This window comes from Polypterus senegalus, chromosome 13 (genome assembly GCF_016835505.1).
Source record: "Polypterus senegalus isolate Bchr_013 chromosome 13, ASM1683550v1, whole genome shotgun sequence".
Lineage (NCBI taxonomy): Eukaryota > Metazoa > Chordata > Cladistia > Polypteriformes > Polypteridae > Polypterus > Polypterus senegalus.
In genome coordinates this window covers 28,863,565-28,880,847 of record NC_053166.1, presented here as the reverse complement: position 1 = coordinate 28,880,847, position 17,283 = coordinate 28,863,565, and the positions used below count along the sequence as shown (strand labels likewise).

Here is a 17,283-nt window from a genome sequence, read left to right as displayed (position 1 = left end):
TAACACTTGCTTCAAAACTGATCCATAACTGATGTTGAATCGATTATGTTGACCTGATTTGTAAGTTGCTTTGGGCAGAAGTGTCAGCAAAGTAAATGAAAGTAAATGTACACTGATGAGCCAAAATGTTCTGAGCGCTCACACTAGAAGCGAATGCCATCAGCTCTCTCGTAACAACGGCGCATGCCATGGACAGGGGTGTGTTAGACAGGAAGCTGCCATTAGGTAATCCGAGTTGATGTGTCCAGTACAGAAGGCCTGATTGGGTGTAAAGACCCGAGTGACTTTGAGAAGAGCCAAATCATTATAGCCAGACGACTACGTCAGAGCATTTCTATAATGCAAAGGTTTGTTGGGTCCAACAGGGTGTTGGGCAGCCAAAGCTCATTGATGCCAGAGGTCAATGAAGGCCATTTAATCTGCTATGACCCAATGGAAGGGTTACTGTGGCACAAATCACAGAAACACTCAATTCTTGTTATCCGCGGTGGGTTACATACCTGAAAAACCAGAGAAAATGGAACCTGCAGATATGAAAAAAATGGGGTTAGGTTCTGGTAGAACGCCGGCTCAGGGAGAGGACCAGGAGTGGGTAGACATGGTCTGGAGGACATGCCAACCCACCACTATCTCCCCTTGAGGTTCAGTACTGTTCCTTTCACAGGTTCATCTATGCACATCTTTTTATTAATGTACAGTACTTTTACTTCCTCTTAAGTTCAGTTGTCTTGTAGGCATTCTGCCAGAGGCCACAATCGACCGCAGCAGGATAGTTGATGCAAAAACCTCACTAAACCATCCAATCTGTAGTAGCGATGGGCAGTGTGTACTAAAAGCATGGACTTCTTCAGTACAGGCTTATGATTCACATTTACTTCATGGAGAACAACTGCGAGTCACCATCACAAATGGAGTTCAACGGCTTACCCACACCTCTCAGCGCCATGCAGACACATGTGGATCCATTCAGTGTAGCACACGTCTAAAGGCATCATTGGGCAGTCTCCCGTTTTGCTACTGCATGACAGGTCCCTCAGAATTTTTTTTTTTGCCAAACATAACCACAAGGACAAGCAAAATGAGTTACACTTTTTACATCAGATAAGCAAATCTGCCGGAATGGAATCCACATATACTGAGGATTTAGTGTAATATTAATGACAGTTATGGGAGTCATGTGTCACGAGCCCTCACAATGCATCAAGCCCTACTGTGTATGGGACTGAGAGGCTGCTGGCCAGTCAGAGAGCCCTTGCTAACTCCTGTCCCCAATCAAAAGTGCCTGTTCTGATGAATCCAGTTTTCTGTTGTATAATGTTTGCGTCTGGGTTCACCTGCATCACTATTCTGGGGAAGAGATGGCACTATGACGGACTGTGGTGATACAATATGGAGTCCCAAACACAGCACGATGGGTGTCTCCGTTGATAGCTTTACTGGGCAGGGTCTGCCTGCAACAAGCCTCACCCAAGTGGGCCTTAATAACTTGCTTAACTGGCCTGCTTAAGGTCTAGCAGTCCTGGCGGGGACTGAAGCCTTCCAAAGAATTAGTACCAAGAAGCCCCACAAGTAAGAGGGTCAATGTAAACCTCGGCTTGTGAACAAAAAGGCATCAAAATTACCTTTACATATTAAAAAAAAATTATTAACAAAAATAGTAAAAATACAAGTAGAGTGGTTCTCAGAGCAAGACAGGTAAAAAGGGAGTTGTGTAAAATAAATAAAGTCCAAAAACAGAAGCAGAATTCACTAAACAGAGCAGAAAGATCACAAAAACTAGCAAAAATCAAAAAAACAAGAAATGGCAACACTCACAAAATAAACTCCCTCACACATGAGAACGTTCTCCTGCTGCAGCTTCCTCAGCTTGGGGTTTAAATAGCCAGAGTGAAGCAACATCAGAGCCACAGCATCACACATCACCACAGATCTAGACCAGCAGTTACAGGGCAGACGTCGCGCAATTTCACAACAGACTTCAGAAGATGACGTTCGGAAGATTTCAGTGGGTCTCAACAAAGTCCGGAAGTCGTGCCATGGACCCTTTCAAAAATTAAGCAATAAAAATGAGAAGGAAAAGCAGTACATCAAACCAAACAATACACATCATTGTGAAGTTCAGAGGGTTTCTGCCCTCATGTCGTGTCACAGATCAAACTAAACAACACACATCATTTCTGTAAAATACACTATTAACCTTTACCTTGCGTTTGGGCCTGTGAGAATCATTTAACATCTAGACAAAATTAAAATCATTAAAATGTGTTTTACTTGAAAATAGATTGCTTACCTTCGTGAACACAGTAAACAATAAAATTACAATGTATACATCATGTCACCGTCATTTTAATGAAAAAGTTAATAAGACATGTGATTAAAATATTTTAAAGATGTACTGGGAATTTTCCATTCAACAGGAAAATAGACTGTTTGGGCAAAATGTCCTTTTATAGTAATTTGCTGGCAATACGACATGAGTTGTTGATCGCCCCAGTATTTACGAGCCAAACTGAACAACACCGTAACTAGTGTTACAGTCATTAACAATTAGCTGGCTAGCCAAAAAACAAAGGAAATATATATGTACTGTTAAGTTCACTTTTTCACCTGTTTGTAAATACATTTTCAAAACTGTACACTTCTTATGATTACAATAAAAGTAATAATCACTCTTTGAATTAGCTTTGTGCTCGAGAATGTTGTGCTCGCCTAGAAATGGTGACGTCACTTCCATCCTGAAACTGCTGGTCTAGCAGGAGTGACGTCAGGGTGCCCTTGCCTCCTGGGGCTCCACCCACAAAGCACAAGGCACATGGTGACATTTAAAGATGCAGTACATAATTAACTAATAATAAACAAAATCAACAGAAATAACATAAAATGAAGACACATAATCATTCATAATTAACAGAGATGACAATGAAACACATACCTACTGTGTAAAACACTAAGGTCTATGTGTCCAGTCCCTCAGAGCAACCTGATTGGTCAGTCTGGCTTTACTGACGCAACGAAAGAAGAAGTGCGAGTGTGAGACCCACGAGGAGGAATAAAGGAGCACGCTGAGAGAGTCGCCTTCAAAGTATAATAGAGGACAGGAGGCGAGAAAGGCGCCTCGAAAATAATGAGAGAGTCTGAGAAGCAGGTTTTATGGGAACACGCAAGAGAAAGGAAGCACCGGTGAAGAGAGGTTCGGAGACATGCAAGTAAAAGGAAAGGCGCTACACATAGGGTGTGGCCGGATGCAGGAATGAAAGCTCCACTACTCGGAAAAATTTGGGGGCGCCAATTGTGTTGTCCTGCTTATTGTCCGGAGACAGAACAAAGCACAACAGAAGAAAACACTCTTTGTTGTACTTCCTGTTATGCAGGATGATAAATAAATCAATAAAGTAAGCTTGTTGGGCTGGAGAGGCAAGTTGTTCGGTCGTTTCGCACGAGCCAGTAATGATGCCTCCTTCCAGGACGCCCGGGTTGTTATGGCTGCTGAACCAGAAGGGGCGGAGTCAATAGCCCTCACTGGGCAGCTTTTGAGCACTGTGGAGATAGGAAAAAGATGACAGGGTTAACAACAGCGCCCCCTCTCGTCTCAGCAGGTTATTACATATCTTGACTGATCCTGTGAGGAGGTCCTCCAACGTGCATGCGTGACAAGAGCTAGAGATAGCCAATATTTGTAAATGATTCTATTACCTGTCTTTGATATGCATTGTGGCTCGTATACACATAAATACCCAACAAATGGGAAGAACATATGCCAGTGGAGGAAGTGTGATGGTATAGCTAAGGCTCTCCTCAGAAACTCTCAGTCCGGGCATTCATGTGGATTTTAATTTGGCACATTTCACCTACCTAACCATAACTCCAGGCCAAGTACACCCCCCTCCATGCCAGTGGTATTCCCTGATGGAAATGACATGTTATTGTAGCAGCATAACACACCCTACCATGTTTGAGGAACATGATGAAGATATCAAGGTGTCGCTCTGGTCTCCAAATTCCACCAATCTCAATCCAATTAAGCATCTGAGGGATGTGTTAGCTCAGCAAGTCTGATCACTGGTGGCTCCACTTCTCAACTTACAGGAGTTGGAGGATCTGCTGCTGACACCCTGGTGCCACATATCACAGGACACCTGCAGAGTCCATGCCTCGGTGTCTCGGAGGAGCAACAGCATGTTTGGCAGGTGCTCATAATGTTTTTGCTCATCAGTGTATATTTAAACCTTAAACCACCAGGGGGCACTGTGTTCTGTTGTAAACATGTAAAGCTGAAATGTGCCACAAATCATCTTCTTTTTCTCCTTAGGCTGACTGTGGGAAGTACCTGGACGCTGGTTGTACCAAGGAGTATGGCCCAGTATGTGGCGCCAATAACATCCTTTATGCAAATGAGTGTGTGTTCTGCAAGGAAACCAAGTAAGCTTGATTTATGTGAAAATACCGATCCATTGTGCAACTCAAGTAATTAATACAGTACAGTGGGATTTGTATACTTAAAAAAGGACATCCACATCATGTGAATACCTTAAAATGGGAAATTATAAGAGGACATTGCTAACATTTCTAGTATTCGGTTCTCATCCATCCTTCCCTCCAGTTTCAAAACCTGCTTTATTCTAAGTAGCGTCAAGTCCTCTTCTTGTAGATGTTTCCTTTATTATGATGTCCTCCAACTAACTTTCTAATTCTTTCCAAATATTTTATTTTTGCCCCCTCAAGTAAACATTCCTGTCTAGAAATCGAATGGGAGAAAGTTTTCCCCTCTCCACCGTGCAGAATTCTTTCAGCTGTTTAATTTCTGAGGGGGTGTCTTGCATCCACAGCTCGTTTCAAATCCTCCCACCCACAGCATCTCGATGGGATTCAGCTCCAGGCTTTGACTTAACCATTCCAGAACTCTCCATGTGTTGCTTTTCTGCAATTTCTTGCTTGATTTCCTGAAATGTTTAGGGTCATTATCATACGGCAAGGTCTACTTTTGGTTGGGTTTCAGTCTTCTGATAGGGGGTTTCACATTATCCTCAAGCCCCCAAGAGCTAATGGATTCGTTGATGTCAAGTTTGCCAGACCCTGATGCGGCAAAGCAGCTCCAAACCAGAACAAATCCAACACCATGCTTTACAGCTGGAATCAGGTTTTTTCTGGTGAAATGCTGGCTTTGGTTTTCACCAAAAAGTTCTGCTGGTACTTTGGCCAAATAATTTTGTTTGTCTTTCGAGAATGCAGTGTTTCAGAGGTTTTGGTCTTTGCCGAGGTGGGCAACCTTTAGTTTTACCCTGATGGTCTTTCAGGACAGCAAAGGATTCCCCCTGGCACACCTGGTTTGAGAATCATGGTGGTGAACCCACATTTCATCCTCACTAACAATCCATCAGTAGGGTTTTCTTGATGAAGGTCCAACTTCTTGTGAGTGAATTCTGCTTTCTGATTCTAAGGCAGGACTGGGAACTCACCAGAGCAGTATGACTGATTGTGGAAACTGCATGCTAGCTGAAATGTCCAGTTCATTGGGCCATAACATTAACTTTAAAATTATGTTCTTTCATAATTACAACTCTCCGTCTCTGGCACATTTCCAGTGAAGATGCCACCACAGGACACCCCATGTAGGGGTCATCTTCATTCAACTCCTGACCCCATTTAAATAACTTGGCCCAAAACTTTACCTTCTAGTATAAAGGTGCATCTTCACCATAAACAGCATTCAACCTCTCATGGATTTCCTTTGTAAGATATTCAATGTTGGAACAATGCTGCCATACATCCGTTTCTTCAGTAGACTTGGCAGTTGATGTGTTTGCCATCTTCTCTCTCTGACCGCTTGATAGGAAATGACTTTAAAAGTGCAGGATTGTCCTGCCAAGACATGTCCTGATCTACAATGACAACTTCAGATCTTCAACACCAAAACCTGAAACTCAGGCGCATAAACTATTAGATAGATAGATAGATAGATAGATAGATAGATAGATAGATAGATAGATAGATACTTTATTAATCCCAAGGGGAAATTCAAATACTCCAGCAGCAGCATACTGATAAAAACAATATTAAATGAAAGAGTGACAAAATGCAGGTATAACAGACAATAACTTTGTATAAAAAAGCCCTCACAGTGCGTATGTAGTGTGATTTGAATATAAAAACAAGAAACACATGAGAAATAAATCAAAAATAAAATAATAAATAAACCAGGGAACAAACCGTGGCTGTAACAGAACAAGCTGGCACTTCTGAGAAGGTTCTAGCTGCAGCTGGCTCATTTAAGGTGAAACGGTGACACAGATAAAGAAAACAGCAGGTGGTGCTAAAAGCCCTGCTTTGTAATGCTGGCATCTGTGAGCTCACACTGCTGTGCACATCTTGCGAGAGCATTAGCTAGAGGCACTTCCCCACCACAGGGATCAAGGAGTTCCTGAAACCACTTGTGGTCCCAGGCCACTTTCACACCAACCCAACAGGAACTGCAGCCTTTATACAAAATATGTGAGGTGTACAGAAGAGAGATATGGTGCAAAATGATTCACACTGAGGAGTTCAGAAGTGACGCCTCCACCTTACTGCTTCAAAGCAATCGCAGCTTCATGGGAGATAGAATTGCTTCGATATGGCGCATGGCGTGCGCACCAGAGAGGCGGCTATGAAGAACGATTCTCTCTCCATCTTCACCACTAACTCTCCAAAGTTCAAACTACTAACAGATTTGTAAGGCAGTGCCAGCGATTGTGGTCAACCAATCAGCACAACCATCGCCTGAGCCCCACCCACAATAGTTCTTTGGTCAGCAAAAAGTTCACACCCTGAAGTAGGACAATTACAAATGGCCCAAGTTCAAGTGGTGGGAATGCTACAAAAGTTCCTCATAATGTGTTTCCCATAGTTAAGACAGCTTGCTAGCAATTCAATTATTGCTGAACTGGTGTGGTGCCTGCATTCTGTACATGGTGCTCAAGTTCACTGAGGAGAAGTGTCTTAACAACATGGAAGACAGGATGGGGATTTACCTCAACAGTCTAGCATCCTGGGTTCAAATCCTGCACCTGAATCTTAATCTTCCGAGGATCATTTGCAGGTTCGTCCAGCATGTCTAAATGGATTGTCCACTGGGAACTCTGGTGCCCCTAAAACATAAAAGATCATTAGGACCCCACTGCCTTCCACTAAAGAAATCTTTATAAAGCATTGCATCCGAAGCCTACAGCATTGTGAAGGATCGCTCCCACCTCTCTTTGTCCCACTTCCATCTGGCAGAAGGTACTGTAGCATATCCAAACCAGTTCTGACAGGTTCAGCAACAGCTTCTACCCATTGGCGGTCCAGACTCTGTACTCTGAGCTGCTCTCCTACCCTCAGATTTCCATCCATCCATCCATTTTCTAACCCGCTGAATCCGAATACAGGGTCACGGGGGTCTGCTGGAGCCAATCCCAGCCAACACAGGGCACAAGGCAGGAACTCTATTCACTTATTAAATATTTATCTATTTACTAGCTACGCTACCCATCATAGACCCCAGCATTAATGTTTATAGTGCACCATCTATTGGAATGCTTTTTGTAATGCATGCAGTAATAAAATGCATTGCATTTGTCATTCCAACAGATGGTACCTCACAAACATTTCTCATAATAAACTGTATTACTACAGCTCTCTGCACCCCCCAAAGAGGGAGCGGCTCATCAGCTTTTGGTTGCAGAGGATAAGCAGGTTGCAGAGCGTGCAGGAGGTCATTTTGGAAAGTGCCACCAGGTATCCCCCATAAGAGGACTGGATTATAGTCACTTCCAGTTACAAAATTAGTAGCTACTCATAGGCGTGTATTTTGTCCTTCACAGGTTTCATTCATTGAATCAATAACTCTCTCTGAAGTCAAGTGTCCCATTTGGTGCCTTCTGGTCTGAAGGGGCTTCTGCAAAGATGTCCGCTCAACTCTGAGTTACACCTTTGTGGCCCAATGAATTAGAAGGCTGTCTGGAGTTGCTAGATTTCTGCATCCCTGGTAATCAGCCGTCCTAAGAGGCCGGCTGTCCACTAAAAAGTCTAGCAGGATGGGCAATGTCCATTTTGTACTACAATGTATGAAAATATGTAATAGAAATAAACGTTGTTGTTGTTGTGTGAATGTCAGCATAGATATGGAAGTGGACCTTACAATGAACTGGTGCTCTGTTCCCTTCCTTGTGCCCAGTACTGCCACGTCAAGCTTCAGCCCCCTCAGGGCTGAGGTTAAAAACATGGAACATAATTAATATACAACAAATACACAATGGGGAGGCTGCACAGTGCAGATGGTCACCCTGGCTGATTTCTCAAGCATGTTCTTAACTGAATTAGTCTCTGCGTCTGGAGCTAATCCTTGGTCACTACATTTGTTCTTATTATGATCATGGTGACAACACAAGGAGTTCAACACAGCAGACCCCCTATCACAATGTGCAAAGGTATATTTGGAGAAAAAGAATTCCAGGAAAAGACCACGCTCCAACTATTAAGCATGGGAGTCAGGCGATCATGCTTTGGGCTTGTGTTGCAGCCAGTGGCACACGGAACATGTCATTGGTAGAGAGAAGAAGAATTAAAAATACCAGCAAATTCTGGAAGCAAACACCACAGTCTGTAAAAATATTGAAGTTAAAAAGAGGATGGGTCCTAAACAAGATAATGATCTGAAACACACCTCCAAATCTACAATAGAATACCTCAGGTGGTGCAGGCTGATGGTTTGGCCCTCACAGTCGCCGAAACATCACTGAAAATCTGTGGACAATTCTCAAAAGAGCAGTGCATGTAAGACAGACCAAGAATCTTGAAGAATTAGAAGCCTTTTGCAAGGACAAATAGGCCAAAATACCCCAAGTAAGACCTGATAGACTCTAAGCTGGCAACAAAAAGCATTTACAAGCTTGCCAAAGGGGGTCTTAATAAGTACTGACCATGTCGGGTGCTTAAACGTTTGCTTCAGGCCCTTTTCATTTCATTGGTATTTCGTACCTGTGAATGATGGAAATAAAACGTAATCTTGCTTAAAATATTAAAGAAATGTGTCATCTTTAACTTGATGCCTTTTGCCGATCAGCTCATCTTCTGCTCACTTAAGTCTTCACAGTAACAGACATTTTAAACAAGGGGCCCTAAGTTTTGCATTCCTCTGTATATAAACCATAAGAATACTAATACGTGGCAGTGCGCTATGCACATTAGAATCCTGTATCCTTGTCATCGTGTGTGAAGACCACAACCTCTGGGTCATTTCCTCAGGTTCAGTCCTGGGGGCTGCCCAGGGCACAGCTGTTTGTATTTAACTAGTAGCTCCTCCACTTTGATAACAGTGGGCTTCATTCTGCCACGTCAAGTCCTCTTCTTGTAGATGTTTCCTTTATTATGATGTCCTCCAACTAACTGAGGTCTTTACCATTTTTTTCCCTTTCTAATTCTTTCCAAATATTTTATTTTTGCCCCCTCAAGTAAACATTCCTGTCTAGAAATCGAATGGGAGAAAGTTTTCCCCTCTCCACCGTGCAGAATTCTTTCAGCTGTTTAATTTCTGAGGGGGTGTCTTGCATCCACAGCTCGTTTCAAATCCTCCCACCCACAGCATCTCGATGGGATTCAGCTCCAGGCTTTGACTTAACCATTCCAGAACTCTCCATGTGTTGCTTTTCTGCAATTTCTTGCTTGATTTCCTGAAATGTTTAGGGTCATTATCATACGGCAAGGTCTACTTTTGGTTGGGTTTCAGTCTTCTGATAGGGGGTTTCACATTATCCTCAAGCCCCCAAGAGCTAATGGATTCGTTGATGTCAAGTTTGCCAGACCCTGATGCGGCAAAGCAGCTCCAAACCAGAACAAATCCAACACCATGCTTTACAGCTGGAATCAGGTTTTTTCTGGTGAAATGCTGGCTTTGGTTTTCACCAAAAAGTTCTGCTGGTACTTTGGCCAAATAATTTTGTTTGTCTTTCGAGAATGCAGTGTTTCAGAGGTTTTGGTCTTTGCCGAGGTGGGCAACCTTTAGTTTTACCCTGATGGTCTTTCAGGACAGCAAAGGATTCCCCCTGGCACACCTGGTTTGAGAATCATGGTGGTGAACCCACATTTCATCCTCACTAACAATCCATCAGTAGGGTTTTCTTGATGAAGGTCCAACTTCTTGTGAGTGAATTCCTGCTTTCTGATTCTAAGGCAGGACTGGGAACTCACCAGAGCAGTATGACTGATTGTGGAAACTGCATGCTAGCTGAAATGTCCAGTTCATTGGGCCATAACATTAACTTTAAAATTATGTTCTTTCATAATTACAACTCTCCGTCTCTGGCACATTTCCAGTGAAGATGCCACCACAGGACACCCCATGTAGGGGTCATCTTCATTCAACTCCTGACCCCATTTAAATAACTTGGCCCAAAACTTTACCTTCTAGTATAAAGGTGCATCTTCACCATAAACAGCATTCAACCTCTCATGGATTTCCTTTGTAAGATATTCAATGTTGGAACAATGCTGCCATACATCCGTTTCTTCGTAGACTTGGCAGTTGATGTGTTTGCCATCTTCTCTCTCTGACCGCTTGATAGGAAATGACTTTAAAAGTGCAGGATTGTCCTGCCAAGACATGTCCTGATCTACAATGACAACTTCAGATCTTCAACACCAAAACCTGAAACTCAGGCGCATAAACTATTAGATAGATAGATAGATAGATAGATAGATAGATAGATAGATAGATAGATAGATAGATAGATACTTTATTAATCCCAAGGGGAAATTCAAATACTCCAGCAGCAGCATACTGATAAAAAACAATATTAAATGAAAGAGTGACAAAAATGCAGGTATAACAGACAATAACTTTGTATAAAAAAGCCCTCACAGTGCGTATGTAGTGTGATTTGAATATAAAAACAAGAAACACATGAGAAATAAATCAAAAATAAAATAATAAATAAACCAGGGAACAAACCGTGGCTGTAACAGAACAAGCTGGCACTTCTGAGAAGGGTCTAGCTGCAGCTGGCTCATTTAAGGTGAAACGGTGACACAGATAAAGAAAACAGCAGGTGGTGCTAAAAGCCCTGCTTTGTAATGCTGGCATCTGTGAGCTCACACTGCTGTGCACATCTTGCGAGAGCATTAGCTAGAGGCACTTCCCCACCACAGGGATCAAGGAGTTCCTGAAACCACTTGTGGTCCCAGGCCACTTTCACACCAACCCAACAGGAACTGCAGCCTTTATACAAAATATGTGAGGTGTACAGAAGAGAGATATGGTGCAAAATGATTCACACTGAGGAGTTCAGAAGTGACGCCTCCACCTTACTGCTTCAAAGCAATCGCAGCTTCATGGGAGATAGAATTGCTTCGATATGGCGCATGGCGTGGCGCACCAGAGAGGCGGCTATGAAGAACGATTCTCTCTCCATCTTCACCACTAACTCTCCAAAGTTCAAACTACTAACAGATTTGTAAGGCAGTGCCAGCGATTGTGGTCAACCAATCAGCACAATTCATCGCCTGAGCCCCACCCACAATAGTTCTTTGGTCAGCAAAAAGTTCACACCCTGAAGTAGGACAATTACAAATGGCCCAAGTTCAAGTGGTGGGAATGCTACAAAAGTTCCTCATAATGTGTTTCCCATAGTTAAGACAGCTTGCTAGCAATTCAATTATTGCTGAACTGGTGTGGTGCCTGCATTCTGTACATGGTGCTCAAGTTCACTGAGGAGAAGTGTCTTAACAACATGGAAGACAGGATGTGGGGATTTACCTCAACAGTCTAGCATCCTGGGTTCAAATCCTGCACCTGAATCTTAATCTTCCGAGGATCATTTGCAGGTTCGTCCAGCATGTCTAAATGGATTGTCCACTGGGAACTCTGGTGCCCCTAAAACATAAAAGATCATTAGGACCCCACTGCCTTCCACTAAAGAAATCTTTATAAAGCATTGCATCCGTAAAGCCTACAGCATTGTGAAGGATCGCTCCCACCTCTCTTTGTCCCACTTCCATCTGGCAGAAGGTACTGTAGCATATCCAAACCAGTTCTGACAGGTTCAGCAACAGCTTCTACCCATTGGCGGTCCAGACTCTGTACTCTGAGCTGCTCTCCTACCCTCAGATTTCCATCCATCCATCCATTTTCTAACCCGCTGAATCCGAATACAGGGTCACGGGGGTCTGCTGGAGCCAATCCCAGCCAACACAGGGCACAAGGCAGGAACTCTATTCACTTATTAAATATTTATCTATTTACTAGCTACGCTACCCATCATAGACCCCAGCATTAATGTTTACAGTGCACCATCTATTGGAATGCTTTTTGTAATGCATGCAGTAATAAAATGCATTGCATTTGTCATTCCAACAGATGGTACCTCACAAACATTTCTCATAATAAACTGTATTACTACAGCTCTCTGCACCCCCCAAAGAGGGAGCGGCTCATCAGCTTTTTGGTTGCAGAGGATAAGCAGGTTGCAGAGCGTGCAGGAGGTCATTTTGGAAAGTGCCACCAGGTATCCCCCATAAGAGGACTGGATTATAGTCACTTCCAGTTACAAAATTAGTAGCTACTCATAGGCGCGTTATTTTGTCCTTCACAGGTTTCATTCATTGAATCAATAACTCTCTCTGAAGTCAAGTGTCCCATTTGGTGCCTTCTGGTCTGAAGGGGCTTCTGCAAAGATGTCCGCTCAACTCTGAGTTACACCTTTGTGGCCCAATGAATTAGAAGGCTGTCTGGAGTTGCTAGATTTCTGCATCCCTGGTAATCAGCCGTCCTAAGAGGCCGGCTGTCCACTAAAAAGTCTAGCAGGATGGGCAATGTCCATTTTGTACTACAATGTATGAAAATATGTAATAGAAATAAACGTTGTTGTTGTTGTGTGAATGTCAGCATAGATATGGAAGTGGACCTTACAATGAACTGGTGCTCTGTTCCCTTCCTTGTGCCCAGTACTGCCACGTCAAGCTTCAGCCCCCTCAGGGCTGAGGTTAAAAACATGGAACATAATTAATATACAACAAATACACAATGGGGAGGCTGCACAGTGCAGATGGTCACCCTGGCTGATTTCTCAAGCATGTTCTTAACTGAATTAGTCTCTGCGTCTGGAGCTAATCCTTGGTCACTACATTTGTTCTTATTATGATCATGGTGACAACACAAGGAGTTCAACACAGCAGACACTCTTCAAATAGGTCTAGCGACAGTTCCAGGCCAGGCAGAAGCTATAATTCCCCCCAGCCCACCCAGGGTCTGTCCGCGTCTTCTGCCGAGTACACGTCCTGTGTGACAGCACCCGGGGGGCAACATGGAGGAAAGTAAATAAATGTGGACACCTCTTTACTGATTTGGTGAGGGTGGGGATGGTGTAAGGACCTTTCTGTGCTTCTAAGGAAATCTTCACCCAAAATGAGATACACACACACACACACACACACAGGGTGAGCCAAAAAAGCAACACATTTCAAATGTCTATTCTACAAAAACTTAATAAATTTCAATATGACACAAGAAAGGGTATACAAAATAGATTTTTTTCACTGTTTTAAAAATGATGTCTTCATGATGGTGGCCATCATTAGCGATACACTCCTCAAGACGATTTCTGAACACTTGCATGACTGATTCAGCCATTTTAAGGGGAATAGCGGCGATTTTGTGGAAAATAGTGATCGAGGGTTTCAAGGTCTTGAGGTTGGTACATGTTTACCTTCACCCTGAGATAAACCCACAAGAAGAAATCGCAGAGAGCGTGATCAGGCAAATGTGAAGGCCATCCGACATCGCCATGCAGCTTCACTGGGAAACATCTCCCACAACACTTGCATGGATCTCTGCATCATATGAGCTGTTGCTTGATCCATTTCTTCCAGTTGGGGCAGCAAAAAGTTCTCTAGCATTTCAATGTAACGTGGCTCTGAGGCTGGGGATCTGCACTGGTAATCAGAAGGTTGTCGGTTCAAACCCCATAAACGCCAACAGTGACTCTACTTCATTGGGCCCTTGATCAAGGCCCTTACACTGCAATTGCTCTGTCCTGGGTATGACGTTAATCTGCACCCAGCCCTCCAACCTGCAGGGAAAAACTTGGGGGTTAGTGGCAGAATTAACACTCCGGCCACCATAAAAATCCTCAACACTGTTCCACTCCATCTGAGCTATTGTGATGCTGAGGAGTCACCCATTGCATATAGATAGGTGGCTAAGAAAAAATTGCAATCTCATGTTTTAATACAGAATGGAGAGAAAATAAAATATATAACAGTTTGCGTTCTAAGTCCTCCCTGCGTGAAGAACGATTTGAGTAGCAAGAAAAGCACTATAAACGTAAAGAATTATGATTATTATTATTAAGCCAAAAGTGACCACAGCTGTGCAATGGCAAACAATTTGAAAAATGTCCATGGAAACAAAGGAAAAAAAAAATCTTCTGTTACTTGTGGCACCAAATCCACACATCAGTTACCCAGTTGTATACTCAAAACATACAAAACGCGTGTTTTTTTGCTAAAATATTGTTAAAGACGATGAGTTTGTCGATCATCCAATCTGCAGTGGGAGGAAGAAAAGAAGTGTTAGAATAGAGCGTCACCCAGTGGTTCGGCAAGGACTTACTAGCACAGAGCCTTTAAGCTCCCCCCATGTGTGTGACAGTAGACATTTCTGGAATAATCAGCGCATATCATAAACATGAAATGTAGAGCCTCATGGGAGTTACGTTTTGAACTGAAGAATGGACTCTTGACCAACAAATGCAGGGGGTGATGGGTCTTCAGTACAAAATGTGACCTCCAGGAGGCTCGAGCTATTCTATTTACGTCCGGCGAGTATTTTGGAAATAACTATTTAACATTATTTTAGCAAAAAAGACATGCGTTTTGCACATTTTTAGCATACAACTGGATACCGACATGTGGATTATGTGACACGAGTACCGTGAGGTTTTCTTTTAGTCTTTCGTGATTATTTTTCACATCGCTTGCCATTTTAAAGCACTGCTCACTATTGACTTCCCAAACATTTTTTTCTCTCCATTTTGCACAAAAAAAATGTGAGATTAAATATTTTTCTCGGCCACCACTACCAACTACATGCGGTAACATAGAATTTAAAAAAAGAATCATTTTTGAAAGGACTAATCCCTTAAATGAAAACAAGTGTAGAATTTACATTCCCCTTTCCACTTCTTTAATCAAGCTGTTCTATTTATTTCTCTTTTTCAGGGGGAAGATCAAAATCAAGAACCGTGGAGAGTGCAGGACATTACTAACTACCAGTTCTAAGTAAAAAAAAAAAAAGAAAAAACCAAAACAATGTATTTCACAAAGAATCAAGTGTGTAGCTAAATAAAAACACAATCACTCCAGCCGGCCCGAGTGTGAATCGCATTGAAGTGAGTAAAGTGGCACCGCGTTCTCCGTCACCTGTAAATGAGCAGCGGCCAGCGTCAAAACGAAAAGACGCAGGCCGTAGAGGGTGGTGGGCGGACGGCAAAAAAGACCCAACCTCGGCTCTGATCAAGGGGGTTAAGTTAAAAATGTTCTTTTACCCAATTCATCCATGACTAAACCACTCTACTCCGTTGGGCCCTTGAGTAAGGATACTAAGCTAAGTCACTAAATTGAAGATTACCATTGAGCTGAGACGTGGAACGCTTGGAGTTGCAAACCCAAAGACATCAAATATGAAGAGCGCTAGAGCAGCGTCATTTGAGAGATGAATTCGTAATCTCAGGTGGTCTACTGATGCACATTGGGCCTTCAATGTTGGTGAGTGGACTGGGGGCCCTAACAACAATGCAACTGACACAGAAACAAACGTCACAAAATGGTGATGGGACACACATATAAATAAGTGATTGTAACATTATATTAACTTGTAATTAAATTCTCAACACAAAAGCACACATGTACTCCCTAACATGTGAATCCTGCAACAAGGTGTCAGAAAATGTATTTAAAACAAGAGGAAATGCTTTTTTACTGCCAGGCCACCACAGTGCAACTTTGCAAACTGAGAGGTCGTGTGGTATTCAAGTCCACAGCAATACACGGTTTGTCCCGATCTGTAACTGACGTGTGGTGCTTATGACAAAGTCTTGAATTTGTGCATGTCACAGTAGACATTACTGTGTCTACTGACATTTGGACGACAGTCTGGAGTCACCACGTTTTTGAGAATGTGTGCCCTCTGTGGTCTCACCTTCCTGTTATCAGCAGATCAAGGCAGCGCCACTTTTATAAAGAGCTGCCACTTGAATTATTATGGCTTGACTGATTCTGTCCATTCTTCTGATGTCTTTCATTAACTGAACTGCTGCTCACTCCCAGTTTTTTCTTTACTGAACTATCAATCCATCCATTTCCTAACCCGTTTATCCAGTACGGGGTCACAGAGTCCATCCATCCATTCCTGAAGTCACGTCACCCAGTAGCACTTTGGCATCAACTGCACATCAAGAACCAATCCTGGGCAGGATGGTAGCAGCATCCCATTCTATCAATGCATTGTCACCACAGGTCATTCTATTTTAATTCAACAAATGCTCAGAAAAGTTTTTACGTCACCACTGATAGATAGATAGATAGATAGATAGATAGATAGATAGATAGATAGATAGATAGATAGATAGATAGATAGATAGATAGATAGATAGATAGATAGATAGATAGATAGATAGATAGATAGATAGATAGATAGATAGATAGATAGATAGATAGATAGATAGATAGATAGATAGATAGATAGATAGATAGATAGATAGATACTTTATTAATCCCAAGGGGAAATTCACATAATCCAGCAGCAGTATACTGATACAAAGAAACAATATTAAATTAAATAGTAAAAAAATGAAAAAATGAAAAAAAAAAAAATGAAAAAATGAAAAAAAAAATTAATGTTAGCATTTACTCCCCCGGGTAGAATTGAAGAGTCGCATAGTGTGTTGATTTAGATGAAAGTTGCCAAATTAAGTACACCTGCCCCTTCCTGAACCACAAAATATCTTTAACTTTCTAATGAGCCATAGCTGAGCTATGTAGCTTTGATAGGAGAAAAAAAAAGTTAAAACAGTTTGTAAGAAAATACTCCACTTGATCATTTTTACGCCATTGGTGGTAAGGTTCCTATATGACAAAGGAAAGTTTATAAAACATAAATGAGAAACATTTCAGAGCAGATATGTTAAAATCAATGTGTGAAATTAGGCATTGTGTAGAAATCTATAGAATGACAAAAATGGGACGTTAAATTATTAAACAATCAAAATTTCAAAC

The 17,283-nt window shown here is 42.3% G+C and overlaps 1 protein-coding gene across 1 annotated transcript in view; it reads left to right on the top strand.

Moving 5' to 3' along the window:
• Positions 1-15,303, top strand: part of si:ch211-195b11.3 (uncharacterized protein LOC100334344 homolog) — a 35,483-nt gene extending 20,180 nt beyond the window's left edge. Inside the window, exons 3-4 of the mRNA XM_039774993.1 lie at positions 4,310-4,419; positions 15,229-15,303. Of these exons, the coding sequence (XP_039630927.1) occupies positions 4,310-4,419; positions 15,229-15,292 (174 nt within the window). The 3' untranslated portion in view covers positions 15,293-15,303. The remainder of the gene's footprint in view (positions 1-4,309; positions 4,420-15,228) is intronic.
• The last annotated feature ends 1,980 nt before the right edge of the window (positions 15,304-17,283 follow it).